This window comes from Condylura cristata, unplaced genomic scaffold (assembly GCF_000260355.1).
Source record: "Condylura cristata isolate star-nosed mole 26May11 unplaced genomic scaffold, ConCri1.0 scaffold00021, whole genome shotgun sequence".
NCBI lineage: Eukaryota > Metazoa > Chordata > Mammalia > Eulipotyphla > Talpidae > Condylura > Condylura cristata.
Window position 1 is genome coordinate 21632510 of NW_004567122.1, and position 17671 is coordinate 21650180.

The 17671-nt window shown below is 35.0% G+C and overlaps 1 protein-coding gene across 1 annotated transcript in view; it reads left to right on the plus strand.

The window, feature by feature from the left end:
* The window catches only part of SLC27A6 (solute carrier family 27 (fatty acid transporter), member 6), a 43190-nt gene extending 27411 nt beyond the window's left edge, over positions 1 to 15779 (plus strand). Inside the window, exons 6-10 of the mRNA XM_004686682.2 lie at positions 6377 to 6467; positions 9679 to 9874; positions 11244 to 11341; positions 12499 to 12629; positions 15447 to 15779. Of these exons, the coding sequence (XP_004686739.1) occupies positions 6377 to 6467; positions 9679 to 9874; positions 11244 to 11341; positions 12499 to 12629; positions 15447 to 15623 (693 nt within the window). The 3' untranslated portion in view covers positions 15624 to 15779. The remainder of the gene's footprint in view (positions 1 to 6376; positions 6468 to 9678; positions 9875 to 11243; positions 11342 to 12498; positions 12630 to 15446) is intronic.
* The last annotated feature ends 1892 nt before the right edge of the window (positions 15780 to 17671 follow it).

The window sequence follows — 17671 nt, forward strand, 5'->3', positions numbered from 1 at the left end:
AGAGTTTTATATATATATATACACACACACACATATATATATGAGAAATACAGATTTAAAGCTGGTATTAATTGCTCTGACATTTGGAATCTAACGATGCAAACTACTTTTATGAGTCATTCTTTAGGATTTGCATTCTGAACAAAAGTAATTTGGGGAAAGTTATTGATGTTACTGAACTTTTTATTCCTTGTTCTTAATTTTCTCAATTCTATGCTTCTAAAAAACGTTAAATTTGAAAGCTTCCTTAGTGAAACTGAGTTACTCCTATGTAGTGGAGTACTACAACAATAGTATAATGAAAATTTCATTTCATATTACTGCCTTAGCATCACTATAACTTTCAAAAGCTTTAAATTTTCTGTTAGATTGTGATGATGTCAGCAATATAGAAAGTCATGATCATGTACAGTTTTTTTGGAAAACTTCTATTTTTCAAATCATTTTAATTTTTTTAAGTTTGGAAATGAAAAAAGAAAGTACCCAATATCATGTGAGTTATAATTTTTTTTATTTTGTTTGCATAGTGTTTTTGCTACAGTACAGGAGTCAAAGGTGTATCATAATCAGATGTGGATTTGATAAGCATATCTTTCAAGAATTTAAACCTAAGATGGACTTATACTTGAAAATTAGTGTCTAAAAAAGTTTGAATTTTGTAAGTGAACGTCAAGGTGAGGCAGCAACTCAGAATTCCAATGGCATGAATGTCCTCCCTGTATGCTGTGCTTACTTTTTAAATGCAAGAAATTGCAAAAATACACGTCCTATGTATACTACCAATGCAAAATATATAAATAATTTGGTGACAACACATTTGAGAGGAAAACCCAAGTAGAAGTTTAATGAACTTTTTTCTCCTATTAGGCAGCTATGAAAAAGAATTGAAATCTACAAAGGAAATAAAACTTGAAAGAGGGAGAAATTAATTTAAAAAAAAAGATGCACATTTAAATAGTAAGTTCTCCAATAGCCAGAAATGTTTAGTAAAACAATTCCATATACATTCAGCAAATTGTAACAATATTCTCTTCAAAACCACATTTCTAAGAAGAGGAAAACTCAAAAAAGACATAATGCAACAAAAGGAACTAGAAAGTAAGCATGCACAATAAAAAGAAATGTAGAAGGAAAAATAAAAATATCACAAAGATGAATGTCACATTAGAGACTTAAATATAAGCAGGACTATAAACATAGTGAAGAGGATTAAGTAGATACACAAACAACAGAAACAACAAACACATAAAAATATAAAAATAAAGTTCAGAAATAGAAACATGACAATGATCTGATACTTATTTGGTGTCCCTAAAGAATAAACAAACAAAAAATAACAGAGCAAAGAGAACAGAGATTATTTAACACCTGGTACAAGAAATGTTCTTAAAATAAAGATTTGGATCTTTAAAAGATAACATTGTGTTCCAGGAAAAAAGAAGCAAAAAAAAAAAAAAAAAGTACAGAATGATCACCTAAAAGGTATAGTCTAGTTAAATTACTAAAAATAAATAAAACAGAAACTACAAGGAGATGATGAGATAGAAAAAGCAATGAATCTACAAAGAGTAGAGTGAGTTGGAAACTATCTCAGGGCTGCTCCCAAAACAAAATACTCACAGCCAGAGAAAAAGGGAAGCTGTTCAAGTATAAAGGCAACCAAAAGGTTCTCTCAAAATTTTAAGATATCAGAGAATATAGTACCCCTTTATACACAGGAATGTGATGCTCCTTCATAAATTCACTGAGTGAAAAATTTCTGGTCAACCTGAAGATAAAGCAGAATTTTGAAATAGAAGTGATTGTATGGTAAGCATTGCATCCTTTAAATGTAAGAAGACTGAACAGCTCAAAGTGTCATATATAGATCAAATAGAACTAAAAATCCTGGCAGTTCAAAAAAATAAAGGTTACATTAACAAAACGGAGGTTGAGTAGGAAAAAGGAGGAGATATACATGCTAATGCTCCATGGCAAATCCATAGCCACATAATACGGGATTAGCAAAAGGTCTCACTTCCTTAGCACTTGATAAACTTTTTGTCTGAAAAGCAGACAGCTTTTAGGGGCTGAGAAAGTCAGCTACAAAGTGAGGGAATAGTCCACTTAAGACTACCTTTGCCTTTGATATCAAATGCAAGTTGGGAAGTCTCTTAGGTTTGCTAAATGCCTAGAAAGACTCACAAAACTCACGGAAAGCTGTTGAATGCAGTTACATTTTAAGAATACAGATTGAAATCAGCCAGGGCAGAAGCTGCAGGGCAGAATCCTGATGAGTGTCAAATACACGGTGCGATCCTCTTGGTACATACAGGCTGACATTGCTCTCTGGAAATCCATGCGTGACAATATGCGTGGAATATTGCCGCCAGAGGAGTGCACCTAGCCTTGATGTCCAGAGTATATTTTGGGACTCAATGGTGTGAATCTAGTTGGCTGCTTTCATGACTGACCTCCATCCCCAGCCCTCCAGGTGGTCAAGCTGGGAGATACCACATTATTGCTGTTAACGTAGAGGTGACTCATGCTCTCTCTCCACCATACTGTCACTATCTGATTGCCCAAAAGCTTTAGGCAAACAAATAGTCCCCAACCCCTCATGACATTGCAAGAATTTAGAGCTTATATTCCAGAAACTGTTAACAAAGACCAGACTTCTTTTGAGGCAAGGTTCAGTTTTTTGTTTTTTTTTTTAAGATTTATTTATTTGTTCATATAGAACTGGGGTACAGGTCAGAGGCTCAGGGGCGGTGAGAGGCTTCACCAAAGGTAGAGTAGGGAGCAGAACAGGCAGATCGATGAAGTACACTGCTGAGGGGAGCAGTGGGCGGGTCAGGATTGGTCTGCCACGCCATGTGGTCACCTCTGGGGCAGGCGGGAATCGAACTCATGGGGAAGTGGCTTTCACTTCTTAGTGCTGTGCTTTAACCCGCTGCACCACCAGGGAGGGCCCGCAAGGTACAGTTTTTACCACACAGAAATTAAGAGGTCTTTTGCCAAAGAAAGATTTTAGCTTAACTTTCATTCCAATTTCTTTGATTTCAAGCAAATTTAAACTGCATTTAACTAGTTTCCTCCGTTTCTTTCTGTAGATTTAAAGATGCTTGTACCTGGTGCTCATTAAATGCATTTATTTATATACATGTATGTGTTTAAGATTTTGTATATGCCTAGCACAGTGAACACAGTGGGAAAAAACAAACATAAAATTTTGCCCATGTGTCCATGATATTCTTTTGGAGAAAACAGAAAATGAGATAAATAAGTAAAACACACTCTGTGTAATATGCTCTTAAGTGCTAACGAGGAAAATGAAACCGGAAAAGGAAATGTGTGTGTGTGTGTGTGTGTGTGTGTGTTAGAGAGATTTTTGCAATTTTGGGTAAAGTGGCAACAAAGGAAAAACTTGACAGAAATAGGAAAAAGGTGTATCAGAAATTCATAGTGAATTGAATAGTCAGCACAGGACTCTGAGGGCTACATGCCTGGCATATTTGAGGTTATGCTGGCGATAGGTCCAAGAGCAAAGCTTCTAATCTGAATTGATCTGTTTCTTCTTTAATGGAATCACCTTGACAGGGTGTTTAGAGATACCAGGTTTATGATGGTTAACTTTTGAGTGGGATTTGAGGAAATTTAAGTTCTGTTTTGCTTGATTTTTTTAAAAACTGTTTTCTTAACACAGCTCTGAGACCCATTTAAAACTATGCTCTTCTAACTGCATTCTGAGAATAATCATTACTAGTCATTTATTTATATATATAAAATCTATAATTGTATTTTTAGCAATTTTATTTTTATTTATTATTTTCATTAAACATTGCATTATAACAGTAAAGGTTATCACTGAACACTAATATGTATATATAATACATAATACATTAAGTCCACCAATTTCACTACACACAATACTATATTTAAATATGTATGTAATATATATATTATAATTTGTATGTGTGCTTGTGTATGTCTTCAGTGTCTTCTTTTTTGCTTTTTTTTTTAATTTATTTATTTATGCATACAGAACAGGGGTACAGGACAGAGGTGCAGGGCAGTGAGAGGATTCACTAGAGACAGAGTGGGGAGCAGAACAGACAGATGGATGAAGGACACCGCTGAGGGGAGCAGTGAGCAGGTCAGGAGAGGTCTGCCGTGCCATGTGGATCACCTCCTGGGCAGGGATCTAACCCATGCTCAAGTGGCTTTAGCTTCTTAGTGCTGTGCTTGAACTCGCTGTGCCACCAGGGAGGGCCCTTCAGTGTCTTCTGCTTAAGAAAACAAAGAAAATTATTTTTTCCTGGTGCTGTGAGATAAAGAATCATCTCCCATATAGGTAATCAATATTGTGTAATGTTGAGGAGAAAACCTTGAGTTGGAATCACTGTATTAGGAACTCTAATCTCAGCTCTGATGCTACTTGATTTTATGGCTTTGAGAAGTCAGATAAGTGACTTTCCTCTGACTTCACAATTCCCTCATTTAATGAAGCAAGTGATTTTTATGTTTACTTTCTGACTTACAACTTAGTAAAACTGGACTAATAAGGACATTCAAGTGTGTGTAGGAGCTCTCAGAGCCAATGTGTGCTGCTACACAGGTGTGCCCAGTTCTGGGGAATCCATTTAGTGGAATTTATGGAATTTATGGAACCCCTGTCAACACATATATAAGTACCTGCACAGACATGTCTAGGAGACTTGATTTTTGACATCTTGCTTGATCTCCTGAAGGAAGGCAGAATGGAAATGAGATTCAGGTCCTGTCTAGATGTTGTGACATATTCAGATTTCACTTGTATTATAAAATTATTGGTTTCTGACCATCAGTTCCCTGTAGCTAATAGCAGGCATGCTGAACAGTGGTTTGGTGTGGAATGAATCTCACCCACACACAGTTGCCAAATTAATGTAAAAGAAAATAACTCTAAAACTGATATCACCAGCTTCTGGGTAAGTGTTTTCAAAACTGAAACATGTTGAAACAAGAGCGAAAATAATGGGTAATGAAGGGACCTCTCTGTTCATGTTTGGCCAAGATGATAAATGTAGTTCCGGAACTTACGGGATCTTTCTATAGTCATTAGGCAAGTGGCCAACATTCTGCTAACCCAATTACAAAGACCAAAGGCAAGCTTGTGCTCTAATAATCTTACATCCAGAATAACAACACAGTTTGCCTTGCTTTGCTGCCTCTTTCACTGGCCTTTATCTTAAAATAGGGTACTTTTAATGTCAACCCTGTAGGGTATAAGTGATTAAATACCACTCCCAAGCTCTTGGCAGTCTGACATAGAGTAAGTGCTCAATCAGTATTAGTTGCTCTCATTTCTATTTTAATTCAAATAATGAATTGTGGTCCTAGTGATATGCTTACTTTACTGCCATTAAACACCATTGATGTTTGTGTTTAATTTTATGATAAATGGCACCCTTGCGATTATCTCATTAATTTCCCTCATCTTTCCCACTTCCTTGTTCTGTATTTGTTTACTTTACTCTAACACCTTTCTTTTCTTTTTTTCTCCCTTCTGTTTATTCTTATCATTTTTTTCTTACTTGATTTTATTGCCTCCACGTTAGAGTTTACTGTTTTCTAATTTAGCCTACTAACACTATTTAAGTGATTAAGAAAATACTTTCTTATATGTGAAATCAGGAGGGTGAAAGAAACCAATCTGTACTTTTCTTGTGGGATCAAGTTGTAGTGGATCAATGAATCTGCATGACAGTAAGATGACATGATAGGAGTAACTGAAAATATTGGGGGACAGGGAGAAATGTCCAGTTAACATGTTTTTGCCAACATGAAAAGAGTGTTCAAGCAGTTTTGCCATCCCATAACTCCACAATGGATAGAGGTACTGAGTGTGAGAGACAAAACTGGAAAAGGATCTGGGGAAAGGTCAAAGGTGAAACTACAAGTACCTTTTAGGCATCTGGTCTCTTTTCTAGAAACTGAGGGGAAGAGTAGCCAACAAAATATCCTTGCCCTCACATAGTTCACATTTTAGTTCTATTAACACTTTCCATTTCAAGGGCTGATTTTGAATGATTGTGAAAACAAGACAAGAAAGTGATTCTCTGCCCTGTAGTTAGTAGAGTATATAATTCAAAGTATAGGCATGCTAGATGCTAGATTTCATTCATTCAAAATTTAAATCAGTACTGTGTCAATAAGGTAATGTGTACTTAAATGAAATTAAACACCATTACTTCTGTTGTCCAAATAGTTATTTGATTTCTTTTTTATCAGTACAGCTTGCTTAATTTAAAATACACATTCTAATTGTGTATTCCAATTGACTGAGCATAAAATTGACTACCAGTAGGTACACAAGTAAACAAATGCTTGTTCTGTTTAATTTTTGTTTTTGCAGCTTTTTTTCACTTTTCATTTGATAAAGTATGATTTTCAGAAAGATGAGCCCATTAGAAATGAACAAGGCTGGTGCAGTCATGTGAAAAAAGGTAAGTGTCTTCTGTTTGAAGATGTCTCCTCAGGCAAAATTTCTGAATTTTTATTTAATTCCTACTCCATTTAGAAAAGATACAATGGTTAGTTCTACTATGCAGTGCCATTTATTTGGAAGTTCATTGCAAGTAGGATGACTTAATTGTTGCATTTGGGGGCCCCTGAACAGGTCCCTCAGATGGCAAATTATGAAAATTTAAAAGTGACTACTTATGTGGCTTGTTTCCTTAATCTACCACTTCTAGTTTGTAATAATGCCATAAGCCTAATATTCTACATCACCAAATTAGTACAAAAATGAATGACTTAATTTCTTATTTGAAGTGTAATAGAGTCATGCTAACCTGGATTTAGACCTAGACCCTGGCATCTGATAACTAACTAGACAGCTCCTTGGACAGGTCACTCAACCTGTGTAGAAATTGCATTTTCTTCTAATGAGAGGTAACACATTTCATGAAGTGATTGTTGGCAGTGAAATTACTTTTGACAGACCTAGGATGTATTTCAACTGCATTTCAGAGATGTTTCCTTGAAATCTTGACCTTGAAGATGCTCAGAAGACAGCACCTGAGATTCTCAGAGCTGGTCTGTCAGCCACCTTCCCTGCCTCTCACATGCAAATTATATTGAACTGACTGAGGATGAGGCCTTGGAGGTGCAGGAGAAGCTCTTACTCTAATGCTAATTGAGGAAGCTATTGCCTCCTCCCCTTTACTTCCTAAAAGAATGATTATGTGTTATTACACAGATGTAGGATCAGCTGTAGAAATAACCATGCTGCTGGAGAACTTTGCCTTTATATGCAAAGTGGAATGAAGGCATCCTCTCCTCTGTGCTTGGTGTCCCAGGATCCTGTCTCATTCCTTTCTTCAGAATTTACAGTCTCCCCCACTGAAGGCTGGATCCACATAGCAGTGTAGATTCCCAGTGAACATGATTCAGGTGATTTTTTTCCTTCGGCCAACAGTCTGATGCTAGGGGGTTTTCGGGGGTTAGGTTGGGATGGGGAGAGCAGGGGGTTTTCCCTTTTACCCTGACAACTTCAAACGTGAAGAAAAAGATTACAAATCTGTTTTTATGCTAAATAAAATATTGAAAAACCATATAAATAAGGCATATCTATCTTAAAAACAAGTTGCCCAATTTTTTTCCATTTCAAGACTTTTTATCAAATACCTGTCCCTATTTCAAGTTTATCAACAGTGTCCAGGAGAAAAGCAATTTCTAAAGAGATTTCAAAGAAAAATGAACAGGCTTTTCAAGTGTGTTTTATTGCAATTATAATAATATCAAACATTGGAACTTGAAATATTTATGCAACCTCGGGGTTTCTGAAAAAGCAGATTGACTCCAAATGTCTGTTTTACTATTTTGCAAATTTCTTTATGGGTTACTCAATTTTTTTTTTCCACTGAAGCATTGTGTCTTCACAGATATATTATGCCTAGGAGGGATAGATATGAACATGCTACAACCTTTCTCAGCATTTGCTAGTGCTAATTTGTCAGGAAAGAAACTGTCACCCTTGTTGTAAAGAAGAAAAACACAACATAAATTCTAAGGGAAAGCTAAGAAGCAGCTTGGAAAGTTCTGAAATAAGGGAACTATAGGCTGATGGACATGCCTTGGAGGAGAGATCTGGTTCCAAAAAACTCCCAACTCCAACATCTGGCACCTATATCACATGAGGGAAATTTCTTTAACCTCCTGTTTCTTCACCTGTAAAAGGAAGCTATTAGAGCCTCTATTGAGGACTAAATGGGATCCATTTGTAAAGTGCTCAGACTCCTGACAGTGCCCAGAGTGTTACCAAGGCAGCAATGATAATGGTGTGGGTGTTGATGGTGACAATGTCTCCTAGAGCAGAGTGAGCTTGTCTGGGCCGGGCCTGGGTGCCCCTGGAGGCCAGAATGTGGGAGTGGGTGCCAAGGAGAGGAGAGCAGAGTGTTGCAGTGACATGACTTGCTTTTCTGTTTGCTGCTCACACCCCCTTACCCCCCCACCCCCCAGGCATCATCACAGGTTGCGTCTCTGCAGAGGGCCTTGAAACCTCTGGGGACATGACTCCAGCCCTCCCTACCTTTCTGTTCTCCCTTAGAAATAGCTTTTTATCTTGCAGCTCCCTGGGCAAGATCTTGATTAATTTGAATAAATCTGATTGAAAAGGTATTTCAGATCTTATGTCCAAGTATATGTAAAACTAATTAAATTTCATATCCCTATCTCATTCTTACTGATTTCCAAAATAGCATTCCAGAGGCATAAGCCATTTTCTTAAACATCTGATAACATATTAATTAGATCTGATAAAGTATTATACAAAACCTTTGTATAAATCCTAGAGACAGGAATTTGATTTCTGGATACATGCCTTTCAGTCCATTTGACTTTGCCAATTTACTGCATTCTTCTGGGCCTTAGTTCCCTCCCTGTGAAGTAGGGAATGTAATACTAATTTTAAAGGATTTCTGTAAAGAATATATTGAATATATTTGCAGTTGCAAAGGGCTCATGAGACTTGATACAGAGTAAGTACCCAATAAATATTGCTACTATCTTTTTATTAAGATTATTTTTTTTTATTTAAAAATTTTTTTTTTTTTAAAGATTTATTTATTTGTACATACAGAACTGGGGTACAGGCCAGAGACTCAGGAGCAGTGAGAGACTTCACCAGAGACAGAGTGGGGAGCAGAACAGGCAGATCAACGAAGTACACTGCTGAGGGGAGCAGCGGGCGGGCCAGGAGAGGTCTGCCACGCCATGTGGTCTCCTCCGGGGCAGGCGGGAATCGAACTCATGCAGAAGTGGCTTTAGCTTCTCAGTGCAGTGCTTTAACCCGCTGCGCCACCAGGGAGGGCCTATTAAGATTATTTTTAATGACTACTGTTTATATCATTGTCATTAGTACAGTGTTATCTATGTATTCAAAATAAAAATAGGCTTTGGTCTCCTCTACTGACGAGGTAAAACAAGTGTAATATACCTTCCTTTACCTCTATTTTCCTTCCTGTTTTCCCACAGACATTTGTGTTCATGGCACTCTGAAAGGATGTGCTCAGAGTCAAATATGATAAAAATAATTCAGAGAAGTTAAAATGAGCAATCCTGGGTATATTGTTCAGATATAAATGGGTGCATAAAACTGTTGTGTATGATAATTGTATCAAATAGTGACTGAAAGTGCCTTTCTCTGTGTTCCAGGAGAGCCTGGACTTCTCATCTCTCCAGTAAATGCCAAGAATCCCTTTTTTGGTTATGCTGGGAACAAGAAACACACAGAAAAGAAATTGCTTTGTGATGTTTTTAAGAAGGGAGATGTTTACTTTAACACAGGAGATTTAATGTTTGAAGATCAGAATTTCCTTTATTTTTGGGACCGTATTGGAGACACTTTCAGGTACATGGTGTCACTAGTTCTGGGACTAGAAAGCAGACTCAGAGGAAGGCTCCATAGAAACATGTAGAATAGACTTCCTGTTATGTAACCTTGGGGGCAGAAGCCTTTTATCTCCATGTCTTTCCATTTAAAAAGACATTGGCCATCTGTTTCTAGATTGAAACATATATTCAATTTTAATGTCAACTTCTATAATTATTTTAATGTGCCAGTTTGGTCCAAATCAATGAGGTCTTCATTAGAATGTAGAATAGTCTTCTTAAAACAGACAAGCAATTGAGTAACGTATGTTTTAATTCTTGACCTACTGGTAAAATTAATGAAACAGACTGCTTTCCCTTTTTTATTAAGGTTATATTTATGAAAAGATTTGCTTTAACGAGTCAATCATTAGATAGTGACATTCAGATAGAAAGTATTCAAAAATACTAGAATGAATAAGTGAATTATACTTCCTGTTTATTCACTTTCTTGCACCAGGTTTTAAAGTCACTTTATGAAAGATTATTGTAAGTAAAATAATGCATTAAAAAGCTAATGGGGTTAATAGCTAGAAATCCAACGTCAGTACATTAAAAGACAACAATTTCCTTTCTTTTTTATATCTGTCATTCGAGATAAGAGAATATTTTTACTTAAGTCTTACTATATTACAAAATTAAGACGTATTTAATATTACTTTATTTTATGACATTATAAAAATTTTATTGTAAGCAATTTATACCAATGAGGCCCAGATAAAGCAATTTTAACAAAAATGTACTGATGTTTTTTATTTATTAAATTTTTTTCCTTAAAATGCCATTCATTTAGTGAAATTCCTGCTGAACTTTGAGAGCAAATAATTAAGCCCTGCTGTGAACAGGACTTCTAAAATATAACTGGAAGGCTCTGGTCCAACGCCCTTTTTGCTGATTTCAGTTGGGGTCTATGGAACCAGAAAGTACAAATAGCTCTCTTAAAATTGAAGGTGTTTGTGCTCCAGACGAAATTGGATTCTGTCTAGGCAGCAGGTGTGTTCATGTGTACAAAGCAAAGAACAACATAGTGGCAAACTGAGGAACACTTGACTTACCTGGGGAAAGGTGAGTGTTATTGGAAACCAAGGCGTAGTCTCGCCAAACTCCAGAGTTTGGAGTTTGCTAAGGCTAAGGACAGAATCCGCGTGGCGCTATGCCCTTCAAGGATCTAAACTTATTGAAAGACCAATAAATAAAAGTGAATTTATTCTCTTGTATTTTTTTAAATGCCTTTCATTTTCAAAGCTGCTTGTCTTTGCACAGAACTAAATGCAGAGGCAGTCAAACTAAATCTGGATACCTAGTTTTTCAAATATTGGTGAACTAACTGGAACTTATTTTTTATTTAGATGGAAAGGGGAAAATGTTGCAACTACAGAGGTTGCTGAAGTTATTGGGAAGTTGGATTTCATACAGGAAACAAATGTCTATGGTGTGACAGTGCCCGGTATGAATATATTTCATGTTTTGGAAGGATTCTCAGCATAGAATGTGCTATTACTGTTATTTAGTTTTGCAGTAATCTTACTAACTTATCATTTTATTTTTTATATTTTAAAATAAATACCTTAGTTATTTCTTGCCAAGTAATACCCTAGACTAAGCAAACAAACTTTATGGTTACTTCAGGACAAGGGACCCACTGAATTTTAATGTGTTTGTGTAATTTTAAACAAAGTCTGAAAAGCTTTCTGGTGACTCACTGCACTGCTGGAAAATAATTACAGCTTTTCAATTGTCAATTATTCTTCTCTTTATGGTTAGGATTTCTAAGTTCCACTAAGTGGGAATCTATTCTAGTTTAAATGTTTAATGCCATTGAATTGCAGTTAAGCTGAATCTTCTCTTGAAAATATTTTGAGATCTGTGTGGCTTCATTTATCTAAATATGCACGATAGTTTCGTGATATTGAAAATGACAAAATAACCCACATGAAGACACAGGACAGTTGTTTCTGTTAATATCTATATCTACATCTTATCTATATACACACACACACACACATACACACACACATACACACACAAATGATAGTATTTTCCAATTAATATACATAAATGCAAGGAGCACTGGGGTTGGGGGAGTGTTTGGATAAATGGCAGAGAAAACTGGTTACTCCCCTAGCCAGTGCTAGAGAAATGCAAAAGAAGATTCTTATCTCCTGGAGAAACTCCTAGGTGGTATGAATAACAGTAAGCAATCTGTGGAATCAGTTATGGAAATACAGTTTCTAGTTTCTTAACTAAAAGATACGCACTTTATTTTTTGCACTGATGCTAAATATGGTCATTTGCAAATAGGGGTTTTAAATAAATGTTTCTTGTTCTATTATTTTATGTTAATGATAGTAGGATGCAAATTATGGACCCTGTACATGATAGTGTAAGATAGTTAGGGATACTCACTACCCTTCTCTTTTCCTAAATTATTTCTACTAAGGAAATCATATGCTCAGGGAAAGACCCACCCATTTATACTACTGTTGTGCTGTTATTCCTGCTGCAGATTTGTTATCTCTATTTCTAACTGCTGTAATTGGTATGTGATTGCATCAATTATTGTGTAATTAACAGGTTTTCAAACTTTTTCCTCCCTTCCCCCAGAGTATGAAGGAAAAACTGGAATGGCTTCTATTATTCTAAAACCAGATAAGTCTTTAGACTTGGAAAAGGCTTATGAACAAGTTGTAACATATTTACCAGCTTATGCCTGCCCACGATTTTTAAGAATTCAGGTAATTTTACTGACATACATCTCTAATGGGACAATGGATGATGTCGTGTTATTTTTAAAGCATTTTCTAAGCTCGCTTATAGCCAAGTCATTGCTTGGTAAATAGGACAATATTTTAACTGTCATAAATATGCATTTCATGTGTATTTTAAAAAATTGAATAACTATCACATGTATTGCCTCATATATATTTCAGAATAACCTTCTGAAATACTAAAGGTAAGTAAATATGAAACAGAAATAATACATGTTAATGTGAGTGGTATTTAAATTATTATAGTTTTGCATGAAGTTGTCTGAAATAAGTCTGTGTATCCTTTCCTCAGTTTTCTCTAGTGGTAACAGTTCACAAAATTGTCACAACCAATACATTTACTTAGATATAATCTGCATATTTTACTGAAATGTATTATTTAAAATATGCTCACTTGTGTGTGTCTGTGCTTTAAGTCCTGTGTACTCTCATACCTGTGTAGCTTCATGTATTAATAATCAATAGTCAAGATGTGAACAATTCCATAAGGATCCCTCACTTTGCCCTTATTTAACCACATCCATCTCCATCAGACCTCAGAAACAAACTATTTTTATGGAATATAGAATTGATAAATAAAATAATAATGTATTTTTCCCCCTCTAGCGCAAATAAACTCACTAAACAAAAAAAATCCATAGAACTAGGTCAAACTTGCACAAATTTAAATAATCATCTTAGCATTTTAAACACCAAAAAAACAATACAGTTATGTTTATTGCAGTATTTGGTATAGTTAGCTCACTGGAAGGTACTTAGTTGGTGGTCCAAATGAATTATAATACATTATATGATATAAAAAATGCTGAACGATGCTGCTTCTGATAAAATAAATAGAACAATGCCCTGTTAAAAACTTTTGTAGCACAAATTTTAGAAAAGGATTTTTTTTACCAAAAAAAAGTGACAATATCCAGTATGACTGGGGTGAAATTAAGTTGGTTCTTTCCCCCTGTTTATGGAAATACAAATTGCTATAATTTCTTTAAGCTATCGTTTAGGAATATAGAGCCACATTTTTAGAATTTACATGTTTTTTGACTCCGTAATTTTATTTCCAGAATAATCTATAGGAAGTAATCAAAGATGCAAAATGTTACATAAAGTTGTTCTTCAAACTACTGCTTATTATCATAAAAACTTTTGATATTCTCTATTATTTCAAGAATAAGAGCAAGTTAAAGTGTCATAGTTAAATGAGATATCCGAAACCATTAGAAAGTACTGTTTTAATGGAAATTACCTGACCTGGGGAAATATATCTAGTATGATTTTTTTTAAAAAAAAGGCAAAAGCATCATATTACACAAATACTGTGAACTTCTATTCTTCAAAAAAAGAAAATGAATATGTTTCTACATAGTCATATCTAATTATCTGATGACAGTGTTGGAGAGGAGAGGGGAGTGTGGACTGGGTGAAGGAAAAGAGATTCAAAGAGAATTTGACTTTGGAATTAGTCCAGATAGATGAATAAAAATGGCCCACATTACTCATAAAACTTTACATTGATTTCTTCATGTCATCTCATTTAAAAACAAGGTTTCTTGGGCTCTTCCTGGTGGCACAGCAGGTTAAAGCACTGCATTATAAAGCTTTCAGAAGCACTGCAACACCAGTTCGATCCCCCACCAGGGAGCTGACCCACATGGTGTGGCAGACCTCTTCTGACCCGCCCACTGCTCCCCTCAGCAGTGTATTTTGTTAATCTGCCTGTTCTGCTCCCTACTCTGTCTCTGGTTAATCCTCACACCCACCATACCTCTGGCTTGTACCCCAGTTCTATAAGCATAAGTAAATAAATCTTAAAAAAAAAAATTGGTTTATTTTGCATACCTGAAACTATCACTAAGATACCTTTTACCTCCTTTATATTCTTAAAGCAGAAATCCTTAAGCTTTCTAAATTCATGACATTTTTAGTGTCTGTATAATTTTTTTTCATAGCATTTGGGCCAAAACAAAATCTAAATATAAGTAGTTAGGTAAAAACAAATTACTAAGTATTTTGGCCTAACAATGTGTTTCTTGAAAAAATAATGCATAAAAAATGTAAAACAATACTTTTTCACTTTTAACCAGAAGTACCAAGAAGATTTAAGTTGGGCATTACACCATTCTTCACACCTTGGAGTTACATTGAATTAGCTAAGACCATGTTGATATTTTGGCTGTACTTGCTTTTCTTTTTTTCTTTTCTTTTTTTTTTAATCGGAGCAAACTCTGAGCCCCCACCCACTTTGTTTTTTTTACAAATATATGACATCATTTTAAAAAGAGTATCACAACTAATAAAACTATAAATTACCTTGAGCTAGTAGTTTGAGATTGGTGGCCAACAAATGTCACTAGGTTTGCTTTGAAAAGTGAAAGTATCCCTTGCAGACTCTGGAAATTCCCTGAAATACCACAAGGCATCTGACTGGGAAATCAAGCTGTAGAACATTCATTACTCCCTCTAGTAAAGTAGTACTCTGCCTTATGAAATAGATTGGTCTTTTATAACAGATTGTCTTGGTGTCTAATAGCACTTGGTACAAAATACTGTAATGACATTGAAATGAAGGGTTAAACTATACATTTTAGATTATTTCTAATTAGTTGCTGGTAAACCAAGCTAAACATTTAAATGTTTACTTCTAATTTATTTTTCCTTCTAATGTTATGCTAAATATAGAGATGATCATTGGACTTAGAAATGTTGTTAAAATATACACTAATATTTAACTATATGTTATAGAATATTAAATGCCAGATACCACTAATTTTGGTAATTGCTTTATAGGAAAAGATGGAAATGACAGGTACATTCAAACTACAGAAGTTTCAGTTGGTAGAAGAAGGATTTAGTCCACTGAAAATTTCTGATCCACTTTACTTCATGGATTCCTTGAAGAAATCTTATGTCCCACTGACCAAAGAACTTTATGATCAAATAATGAATGGGGAGATCAAACTCTAAGTTTTTTATATATGGGATTTTCATACGCTTTGTTAGGTGAGGTGACAGGCGAGCATGTAATTCTTTAGTATGAAATAGGGAAAGGGAACTTAAATTGAGCTTGTGCTACATTTTCCTAATATACAGTAGCGTTTCTAAGTGAAAGCTTTCCTCTGATTTAATTGATTACAGATGTTATTTGATTATTCTTTTTAACTATTTGAAGATTCAATGAAGAACTAAAGATGTGCCTTAATCTTGAAATTTTAAATGACAAGTCACTAAAAGTGTACTTCTTAGTATTTAAAGTTTAAAATTTTGAATATATGATTTAATTGTGCTGAAGTACTTGATTTTTATGGAACCTGTCCTATTACTCAATAAAACCTTCATTGATAATGCTTGAAGTTTTTGTTCTGATTTTTAAATTATTAACTTTCAAGGAAGAACTGTTAAATATATCTTCTCATGTCACCCTTATCTTAAATGCCCATTAAAATGGGCATTTATAATGTATACACACACATACAGATAAAACAACAGAGTAGGAAAACTGGTAAGCCTAAAGCCCTTAGGAATTTTTGAGAGATATACAAGCAAGATCATCACAATAAAATCAACAGACTTTTCGAAATCACTAGTTACACATAGTTATACATAGAAAGAATAAATTAGAATAGGATCCTGATAATACTCCTAAGATCAGAGGCACAACAGGCTTTGAGGTTGAACAAATTTTTGAAATTTGAGAGATGTATCACAAGGACAATTATACTTAATCTCAATTAGGAGTCTCCAGGCTCAGTTGTTTCCTTTGAGCTAAAACCACACAAATGACTATCTTAATAAAATGAGCCATCTTCCGCAAGAGGGAATTGTGGGACTGGGCTCAGAATGGAGTAGTGCCAGCAGAAAACTGCTTTGCCATAAGCTTGGCTTCCTGAACAGCCAGTCTTAACACAGCCCAGTCAAGGCTACACAATCTGATCTGAGATTTGAGCTGATGCCCAGGAGAATAAATTTATGGTTTGAATCCAACCACTTTAATTGCCTGCTTACACAACAAAAAATCAGTGCTCTACAGAAGAATATAGCATTCACAATACCAGGGATTTTTTTCAAAATTACTAAATATGAAAACAAGCACATTTATTCTTAAGAGAAAAGACAATGGAGAGTGAGATATCCTGGATGTTGGAGTTAGCAGGAAAGGATTATAAAGTAGTTATAACAAATGTTTGTTCTTAATGAAAATATTGGACATCTCAAAGAAATAATAACTGTAAGAAATTAATCAAAAGAAAACTCAAGCCTGAAATATACAATAGTAGATATCTAAATGTTCATTTTGGCTAGTCAGCAGAATAGAGATGGCAGGACAGAAATCAATAAACTTGAAGAAAGAAAAAGATAAATTATCTAGTTTAAAAGAAATTTTTAAAAGATGAAGAAAACAAAATTGTAATTAACAGTGGAGAAATATTATAAGTGATATTGGATTCCAAGAAGTAGAGATGAGAGAGACATTTCTGCAAGTTGACAAGAGACAAAATGTCAGTATTTAAGAAACCCAGCAAACCTCAACCTGGAAGAATGAAAGTATTGTACCTATGTATATCATGCTAAAACTACTGGAAATCAAATGTAGAAGGGAATTCTTGACCGTAGGGAATAAAACCAACACATTACTTTAAAAAAATCCAATGGTTGGAATTACAACTGACTTCTCATCAAACTGTGAAGGAAATAAATGGAACAATAATATGTAAGCAGTAGATGAACAATTGCCAAGTCAGAATTTAATATGGAGCAAAATTATCCTTCAAGGATGAAGGTGAAATATACAGTTTCATCTAAAAGAATTCGTATCCAGAACCCCGTAATAGGAGAAATGTTAAGGCAGGTTCAGTAAACCAAAGAAAAGTCACAGCCAGTGGAAACTATCTATTGCAAGGAATGAAGACTATTGCAATGGTGAGTATAGAGGAAAATGCAATAGATAATTTTATTTATCTTAATTTTAAAAATGCATAAAACTGGCCCTCCCTGGTGGTGCAGCGGGTTAAAGC